The sequence below is a fragment of the Littorina saxatilis genome, linkage group LG16 (genome assembly GCF_037325665.1).
Source record: "Littorina saxatilis isolate snail1 linkage group LG16, US_GU_Lsax_2.0, whole genome shotgun sequence".
Classification (NCBI taxonomy): domain Eukaryota; kingdom Metazoa; phylum Mollusca; class Gastropoda; order Littorinimorpha; family Littorinidae; genus Littorina; species Littorina saxatilis.
The window spans coordinates 20213851-20223735 of NC_090260.1; the positions used below are offsets into that span (position 1 = coordinate 20213851).

Sequence of the window (9885 nt, forward strand, 5' to 3'; positions counted from 1 at the left end):
AATGACATGACAGGTAAGATAGACGTATAACCATAAGAACGGTTTGTGTAAATAGTCTTTTATACCGGGGCGAGATGGAGATACATTTACACAAGATATATTTATGAGAAGGGCCCCAAATATGGACCAGTTTTTGTTTCATGCTTGTTTCCTCGTAAAGAAGTTTCATTTTGTGCTTGGTGGTTGTTATCTGTTCAGTTAACCGTTCGGCTTCGCTGCAGCGAGTTAGCTTTTAAAGGCATTAAACAGAAAAGAAAAAAAATCACAACTTGTCCATATTTATGAGCCTTAGCCCTTCCTCCATATATGGAATTTTTTTCATTTCAAATCCAGAAAGAATGTTGTCCGAGTAGGGCGCAGTATGTCTGAAACATAGTTGAGGATAACCTCACAGGATTATAATTTTGAAATTTGAACATCCTGAAGCCTTTGGCATGTGAGTTTGAGCAATTGATGGCCGGACACCATGCCCCACTGCGCTTTCGTGTTGGCGCGGCCATGGTTGTGCTGCACGATATCAGTACTGCTGTGGAAAGCGAAAGTAGGTTGTCCCATTTTTCCGCGTGGTGGCGCCACAGGGCTTCCTGTCTCAATTGTAAGCACCGTATGAAGCGTCTCTGTGTACTCTACAGTCTCTGTGCACACAGACACAGAGACACATACACACACACATACACACACACACCACAATCTACCTCCTAATTTGATTGGATATGTAATCTGTGATAGAAACCCTACACACGCACACTTTGTCTTTGTGTGAGCAGTGAGACACCATTCTACGTGCTGGGCGACCTCAAGCCGTTCACCAAGTACCAGTTTGGTGTTCGCATCATCACTGACGACGACAAGCACGGAACCTTCACCACGCTAGAGGCCACCACCTCAGAAGACAGTCAGTATCTGTCTTTTCATTGGATGGAGATTTTTGATTGTCAGCAAAGCAGGGATAGTGTAAAGTAAAAACGAGTAAAACAAAAAAATTGGGAATGAAATTGTCAACCAGTCAGTGGTGCAGTAGATATTTCGTTTGACAATTTTGTCCCTGTGTGATTAATAACGTAATTATGTTTATTTGACCAGTAGACACAGAAGAGTGACCAGTGTTGATGAGGGCCAGGATGGGTCAGTGTACAGTAATATTGGTTTGTAAAACGTCTGTGAGCGATCAACGAGTAATGTTTGTAAGGGTAGTAGAGGTATAAGAGGATATTTTGATTGATAGATTTTTTATTTGAAATACTTGTGGAGCAGAGAGACGTGTTGAAATAATGTAATATTTGGAGTCGATGTTTTGTTGATAATGATATCACAGAGTTTAACACATTGTGTGTGTGTGTCTGTTTCTGTGTATCTGTGTATCTGTGGGTCTGTGTTTGTTTGTCTGTTTGTGTGTGCGCATCTGTTTGTTTGTGTGTGTGTGTGTGCGCGCATCTGTTTGTGTGTGTGTGTGTGTGCATCTGTATGTGTGTGTTTGTGTGTGTGCGCATCTGGTTGTGTGTGTGTGTGTGCGCATCTGTTTGTGTGTGTTTGTGTGTGTGTGCATCTGTATGTTTGTGTGTGTGTGTGCGCATCTGTTTGTGTGTGTGTGTGTGTGTGTGCGCATCTGTTTGTTTGTGTGTGTGTGTGCGGATCTGTTTGTGTGTGTGTGTGTGCGCGCGCATCTGTTTGTGTGTGTGTGCGCATCTGTATGTGTGTGTTCGTGTGTGTGTGCATCTGTTTGTGTGTGTTTGTGTGTGTGTGTGTGTGTGTGTGCATCTGTTTGTGTGTGTGTGTGTGTGCGCATCTGTTTGTGTGTGTGTTTGTGTGTGTGTGCATCTGTATGTTTGTGTGTGCGTGTGCGCATCTGTTTGTGTGTGTTTGTGTGTGTGTGTGCGCATCTGTTTGTGTGTGTGTGTGTGTGTGTGTGCATCTGTATGTTTGTGTGTGTGTGTGCGCATCTGTTTGTGTGTGTTTGTGTGTGTGTGCGCATCTGTTTGTGTGTGTGTGTGCGCATCTGTTTGTGTGTGTGTGTGTGCGCGCGCATCTGTTTGTGTGTGTGTGCGCATCTGTATGTGTGTGTTCGTGTGTGTGCATCTGTATGTGTGTGTTTGTGTGTGTGTGCATCTGTATGTGTGTGTTTGTGTGTGTGCGCATCTGTTTGTGTGTCTGTATGTGTGTGTGTGTGTGTGTGCATCTGTATGTGTGTGTTTGTGTGTGTGTGTGTGTGCATCTGTTTGTGTGTGTGTGCGCATCTGTTTGTGTGTGTTTGTGTGTGTGTGCGCATCTGTTTGTGTGTGTGTGTGTGTGTGCGCGCATCTGTTTGTGTTTGTGTGTGTGTGCGCATCTGTTTGTGTGTGTGTGTGTGCGCGCATCTGTTTGTGTGTGTGTGTGTGTGTGCATCTGTATGTGTGTGTTTGTGTGTGTGTGTGTGTGCATCTGTTTGTGTGTGTGTGCGCATCTGTTTGTGTGTGTTTGTGTGTGTGTGCGCATCTGTTTGTGTGTGTGTGTGTGTGCGCGCATCTGTTTGTGTGTGTGTGTGTGTGTGTGCATCTGTATGTGTGTGTTTGTGTGTGTGCGCATCTGTGTGCCTGTCTTGTGTCTGTGCCTGCTTACAGTATATGTTCATCTGTGTCCCTCCCTCACCCCCACAAAACCCTTCACAGAGCCTGGTGCACCAGTCAATCTCACGTACGAAGTTGTGAAAGCCGGGTCCGTTCGACTGATGTGGAGCCCTCCCCCTCAACCCAACGGCGTCATCACGTCCTACATCATCTACTACAACGTCGACAGCGACATTCCGGACGTCTTCTGGAAGAACCTCACCCGCACCGGACAGCAAACGATCGCCCAGGTCGACAACTTGGACGTCAAGCAGTACTTTTTCAAGATGGCTGCCTGCACGAAGGCCGGCCTTGGAAACCCGTCGGATGTTGTGGTCGTCTATCCCGACTGCGTGACAGGGATTGCTTGTTTGCCTGTGACTGGTGAGTGTGTGTGTGTGTGTGTGTGTGTGTGGGGGTGCGTATGTGTGTGTGTGAGCGCGCTGGGCTGGGCTCGGCTGTGCTGCGCTGCTTTGTTCTGCGTTGCAGTGAGGTGGGGGGAGGTGTGGGTGTGTATGTGTGTGTGTGTAGGTGTGTGTGTGTAGGGGGGTGGGGTGTGTGTGTGCATGTGTGTGTGCGTATGTGTGTGTGCGCATATGTGTGTATGTGTGTGTGTGTGGGGGGGGTAGGGTATGTGTGTGTGTGTATGTGGGGGGGGGGGGGTAGGGTATGCAGACCTGGGAACCCATACGATTTCGCAGTATTTTGTACGCATGATTGTCGAGAATACGCTCAGTATGGTCAGTGGGGAAAAAATACGACGAGAAAAATTCCTAGACTACTTTTCTTCACAAGCCCATCCTAAGGCCGATCCAGTATTTTGGCACATGATTACGTCACTATATTAGCCGCTGTCGAAAAAAATATAATTGGATCGTGTCAATCAATCAAAACAACCAGGCAAACGAAAGTACGGTATTAGGCGAAATCGGCTCCGAGAATAAACAAGTGTAACAAAGAAGAAAAGTGAAAAAGTTTGAAGAAAAATATCACACACACACACAATTTCTAACCAACACACACATGTAGTCCCGCCCGGAATAAGCTTTTTTGGGATGATTTACGACTTTTGCGCACATTTCGAGCAGACTATGAAAACACAACATGGCGGCTCTCGCTCCTCCAACTATCGCGAGATACAAAAAAACGAAATCTCGCATCCTGATACACCCGGTGTTTCTCTGTACGCTTCGGCTTGTCACGACGACTTGTTGACAAACGAAAATTCGCGAATGAAAGAGAAAAGCGCCGAGTCTTGAGTAGAGAGCTAATAACGTACCGGTAATCGCTAATCGAGCGAAATGAAAATCAGCGGCGACTTCCATTAGGTGAATGCTATTCAAGTTTAGGTAACGTTTTAGCCGCATCTTTTTATAAGCCGCAATGCGATTTTTTTTTTTTAAGTCGCGGCTTGTAGTCCGTCAAATACGGTACAGTTTTTGTCAGTAAAAAATTAAAAAAGCATTTGTTTTAAATGTATAGGTAAACTTAATTAACGGTGTGACGGACGCGCATGAGGCATGTTTTAATCATGGATGTGCAAACGCTGTGTGGCGTACGCTAAATTTTTGGAAAATACACCAAGTTTGTTTGAGAATACTCAAAGTGCAAAACAGGGGTTCCCAGGTCTGGGTATGTGTGTGTGCGCTGGGCTTGGCTTGGCTGGGCTGTGGTGCTTTGTTCTGCATTGTGTTGCAGTGAGTGCGGGGTAGGGAGTGGGGGGGGGGGGGGGGGGGGGGGGGGGGCGGGGAGTGAAGGTGTGTGTGAGGTGTGTCTTGGTGAGAAGCATGTGCGTGTGTGTCCAGTGGAGAGGAAGGGAAGGAGGGAGAGTGTGTGTGAGTGAGTGAGTGTGCAAGCAAGCAAGGAAGGGAGAAAAAGACGTGGAAAAAGGAAGACGGGAAAGAGAAAGAAACAGAAAGAGAAATAAACAAAGAAAGAACTGAAGGGAGACAGAAAGGGAAATGAAATGAAAGTGTATGTTGGTGTCCTTGTGTGAGTGAGTGAGTGAGTGTGTGTGTGTGTGAGTGAGTGAGTGAGTGAGTGAGCAAGCGAGCAGGCAAGCAAGTATGGAAATGAAATAAAAATGTATGTTAGTGTCCCCTTTGCAGAGAAGCGGGTGGTAGAAAGACAAGAAAAATGAAATGATACTTTCATACCATCCTGACGAAGGCAGTTTATCTGCAAAAATATTGATAAAAACAATAACCTAGCCAGGTTACTGGTGTGTCTTTTTTGTTTGTTTAAATGAAATAAGTGTATGGTGTCCTCTTTGCAGACAAGCCAGTGGTAGCAGCGGGACTGTCGGACAAGGAGGTGGGCATTAGCATCGGCGTTTCCATCGGTGTGGTCTGCATCGTCATCTGTGCTGTCGTCATCCTCTGTCGTCACCGGTCAGTGTTTGACGTCGCCTTACTTCTGTGCACAACTTTGTCACACCTCCATGTTGAATAATGAAAAAACTGAAGAGGATAAGATTTTTATATCGTCCTGTGATGTTACCCTCATTGAAATTCGGCGACTGGTGACTGGTGACTGGTGACTGGCGACTGGTGACTGGTGACTGAGCGTGAGAGCGAGAAATAAAAAGTTTTAAAAAAATACTGTACACAGGTGTGAACCAAGACGACTAAACTCACAATTGTCCAAAAAATTCTGTACTCGCGTGTGAACGAAGATGACAAAACTCACAATTGTCTAAAAAATAATCTACTTGCGTGAACGAAGACCAGAAGTACAGTATTTTTTAAGATTTTTTATGAACCAAAAACCTTTGAAATTTGGAAAGGTTTTGACTCCTCAGAATCAAGATGTCGATAGTTTGATTTGCTCTTTCCGGCTGGAAATTATAACTTTTTGTTTGTTTGTTCCCAGGTGCTTCCGAACGAATAACAGCCACCTTTCTCCGGCACACCTCCACAGCGGCAATGTGGCGGTTTACCACGGTAACGGGCATGTGCCCAGCGGGCACGGAAACGGGCACGCCCACGCCCCGTCACTAGGAGACCCGTCGCACGGAGTGGAGATGCTGGAGACTATGCCCATGCTGACTCGGCTGCCGGAGAATGAGATGTCTGACGCCAAGGTGAGATGCTTGTGTTGTGTTGTCTGTCTGTCTCTATGTTGTCTGTCTGTCTGTCTGTCTGTCTGTCTGTCTGTCTGTCTCTATGTTGTCTGTTGGTATTTGATGCACGTCTCTCTCTTTCTGTCTCCTCGTCCAACCATCTGTTGGAATCGTTTTGTGTGTGTGTTTGTCTGTCCGTCTGTCTGTCTGTCTGTCTGACGCCAAGGTGAGATGCTTGTGTTATGTTGTCTGTCTGTGTTTGATGCATGTCTCTCTCTGTCTGTCTTCTCGTCCAACCATCTGTTGGAATCGTTTTGTGTGTGTGTTTGTCTGTCCGTCTGTCTGTCTGTCTGACGCCAAGGTGAGATGCTTGTGTTATGTTGTCTGTTGGTATTTGATGCACGTCTCTCTCTTTCTGTCTCCTCGTCCAACCATCTGTTGGAATCGTTTTGTGTGTGTGTTTGTCTGTCCGTCTGTCTGTCTGTCTGACGCCAAGGTGAGATGCTTGTGTTATGTTGTCTGTCTGTGTTTGATGCATGTCTCTCTCTGTCTGTCTCCTCGTGCATCCATCTGTCTGTTTCGAATCATTTTGAGTGTGTCTGGGTGTATGTCTGTGTGTCTGTGTCTGCGTCTGTGTGTCTGTGTCTTTTCCTGTATCTCTCTGTGTCTGGGTGTGTGTGCACGTCTCTTTCTCTTTTTGGAATCGTTTTGTGTGTGTCTGTGTCTGTGCCTGTGTCTCTATGTGTGTGGCTGTGTGTGTCTGTGTGTGTGTGCGTGTTTGTGTGTGCGTGTCCCAAGGATACAGTTTATAAAACAGTCGTTGAGATTCAGGGCCAGAAGATATTTTTAGACTCGGACTCCTGAGACCGTCTCACATGTCCCCGTTTTCCCATCCCAGGCTGATATGTCGAGGTGGCGAACACAGACAGAATGTCCCCCTTGAAATACTCTAACGATGAGATTTGTGTTTCAGGGAGGGGGCGACATGATTGTGACGCCCAACGGAGTGAGAATGAACGGCTTCGTCAAAACCAACGGACACCTTGGTAACGGTCATGTGAGCCCCGCCCAGCTAGATCTTAGCACCACGTCAGAGGTAAATATGCTTCACCCCCCCCCCCTCCTCCCCCTCCCCCCCCCCTCCCCCCTCCTCTCCCCCCCCTCCCCCCCCCCCCCCCCCCCCCTGTAAAAGAATCTTTTGCCCTACCCCTATCTCTGTTTTAAAATGTTGAAGTGATGTAAAGCATCTGTTAGTTTTACAGTGGAACCTTCCTTTTAAGAGGCCTCGATTTAAAACTGTCCACATTTTTAGACCTTGCTTATTCAGATTTTTGTTTCATAACCTCTGCAAATTGACCCCTGTTTTGAAACTTCTTTATTTGGTGTTTAACGTCGTTTTCAACCACGAAGGTTATATCGCGACGGGGAAAGGGGGGAGATGGGATAGAGCCACTTGTTAATTGTTTCTTGTTCACAAAAGCACTAATCAAAAAATTGCTCCAGGGGCTTGCAATGTAGTACAATATATGACCTTACTGGGAGAATGCAAGTTTCCAGTACAAAGGACTTAACATTTCTTACATACTGCTTGACTAAAATCTTTACAAACATTGACTATATTTTATACAAGAAACACTTAACAAGGGTAAAAGGAGAAACAGAATCCGTTAGTCGCCTCTTACGACATGCTGGGGAGCATCGGGTAAATTCTTCCCCCTAACCCGCAGGTTTATTTTAAAGACCTGCTTTGGTCAGTTTTGGGGGGTTTGGAAAGGGGGTTTGAACTGTACTTTTCCCCAATGCATTGGTCATTTTGTGTACGACAGCTATTTCTTCTTTGTTTTTCTCACAAGCATGTGGTGTGTATTCATGTATATTATCACGCTCCTCGAGTCACTTGTCCTTGTTTTGTACACAGCTTCTAACGCAGTTTTCTTTTTGGCCATCACCACCCTCACAGGAAAGACGCAGTCTGATCGAAGCCATGCTGGCTGCAACCAACGGCAACGCGCACCACAACCACTCACAGCCCAGCGACCTGCGGCAGTCCCCAACGACCTTGAGCCCCGACAACAACAACCTTCAACCAGAGGCGGATGACTCGCTGACAGCTATCGACCACTGGGAAAACACCAGCGCAGGGGGAGAGCCGGGCGGCAATTCTCTTCCCAGAAACAACCACCACAACCACCAGGGGGCACCAGTGCTGGCGGGAAATGTGGGGAGCAACGGAAACGGCAGGGGTCACATGGTCTCGGCCCCCCACTTCGCTCCGTTCCCGCGACGGACGGGGGCGGACCACGAACGGCCCCCCTTCAGGGACAAGGCAGGGGGCGGGGCGGAGAGGGAGGAGGGGCGGGGTGGGGCGCATGGTACCGACACTCCCGGGCAGCTACGGGGCCCCGCGCAGCACGGCAGCACGCATAATGCAGGAAGCAGAGAGGGAGGGGAGGAGCCTGACGCTGTAGGCTTCCACCCCTCCCACCCCTCTCGCCCCCTCAACCCTCACCAGGGGAGCGGGTCTGCAGAGGCAGCCACGACGGTACCGTCGGCCAAATTGTCGTCGCCACAATCGTCTTCTCCCCCGCCACCACCACTCCCAGCACCACCACCACAACAACAACCCTCTCCACCCCCCGCCGGCACCACCCACCCTCCCTCTCACCAGCATCTCAGGAAGCCCACCAGCTCCTCATCGCCACGGCAACCAGCTACCTCGCAGCCCCGGCACAGTCCCGGGCATCGCTACCTCGCTACTACCGGTACCTCCTCGTCGTCGAGACAACCCCTGCCTCCGCCCCCACCCCCACCGCCCCCGCCCTCCCCCCCTCCCTCCCCGCCCCCCAGGGACAGCAGCTGGGGCCTGGGAGGAAAGGGGAGGGGCCAGAGGCCGGGGGAGGGGGTGGGTGAGGAAGAGGAGGAGGGGTCGGGAGGAGAGAGCCACAGGGAGGGGGGTGTGACTTTTGCACCTCAGCCGTCGTTACCTCAGTCGTCGTTGTGTCAACAGGCAGCAGCAGCAGCAGCATCGATGACAGCAGCAGCTTTAGCACCAGCAGCAGCAGCAGCAGCAGCGCAGCGGTCAGGGGGGGAGTGGAGGGGAGGGCCCACGCGGAGTAGCCCCCCCTCTTCCCCCTCCACCTTCTCCTCCTCCTTTTCTTCCTCCACAGCAGCCAGACCCACGCAGCACTCTCCTCCCCAGTGCTAAGCTTGGCCGCAGTAACGCCAGTAACACCAGCAGCAGCAGCAGTTACCACAACACCCGGCGTGTGTAGGCCCGTCACCTTCACCTTCACCTCTGACCTCCCGCCTCGCTTCCACAACCACCACAAGAACAAACGGGAAGCGAAACTCGAGGATGCGCTAACCAGTGCAGCCTCTCTACCTCAGGGAAGACAGAGGGGGAAATTCGGGAAGGAATTCCGTTTTTGGAGGAAATTTCTTTGATCTACGAAACGCTGAAATTCTTCGGACGGAGGGATAGAAAGGAAGGGGAGAGCGGGTGGGGAGCGGGGTGAAAGGAGAGCCGACTTGAAGGTGTAGCTTGGGGGATGGGAGGTGTGATGAAAAAGAAGCAGCCAAAGCATTGAAGGAAAGGTGGCTGTGATGAATTGGGACGAAGCTGTTAATCTGCGACACAGACACATAGACACAGACTACACACAGACAAACACACAGACACAGACTCGCACAGGCAGACACAGGCGTAAATATGCACACAATTTTTGCAAACATACATACAGGCACACACACATGATTTCTTTTTCTGGAAGACGCACATACTTGAACATGCACACACACTTACCACGCTTGACAGCATGTGACGCTTGAAACAACACACGAGTAACACATCAGATGCAGGCGATTAGGTGTTGGTGCGTACACACGGCAGGCGACAGTGCATTTACATGAATTGACATGGCTGTTGTTGTTGTTGGGATGTTTCGGACACGTACACAAGAACCGAGTATCAGGGATTTACGCGCGAGTTGAAACGCGCAGGAAGACGCTTCGTTGTTTTTTTCGTGAAGTGACAAAACAAAATCAGTGACTACTTTTATTGACTGCGTAGTCTTCTGAGGGCCCTATGGGCCTCCTACTATCAGCGACCTCATGTTTATTTGTTTGAATTTTTGTGTGAATTGTGTGGGTTTTATTGGAAAGCAGACGCTCTTGTGTACCCAGAACTAAGGCAGTCACATTGCCAACGTTATTTTGTGGATTTTGTTTTGTTTTGTGAGCTAC

At 49.0% G+C, this 9885-nt stretch overlaps 1 protein-coding gene across 1 annotated transcript in view; it reads left to right on the forward strand.

The window, feature by feature from the left end:
- LOC138949916 (protogenin B-like) overlaps positions 1-8848 on the forward strand; it is a 79248-nt gene extending 70400 nt beyond the window's left edge. The window contains exons 15-20 of the mRNA XM_070321700.1: positions 768-895; positions 2646-2966; positions 4858-4972; positions 5454-5664; positions 6617-6739; positions 7604-8848. Of these exons, the coding sequence (XP_070177801.1) occupies positions 768-895; positions 2646-2966; positions 4858-4972; positions 5454-5664; positions 6617-6739; positions 7604-8848 (2143 nt within the window). The remainder of the gene's footprint in view (positions 1-767; positions 896-2645; positions 2967-4857; positions 4973-5453; positions 5665-6616; positions 6740-7603) is intronic.
- Positions 8849-9885: the final 1037 nt, after the last annotated feature.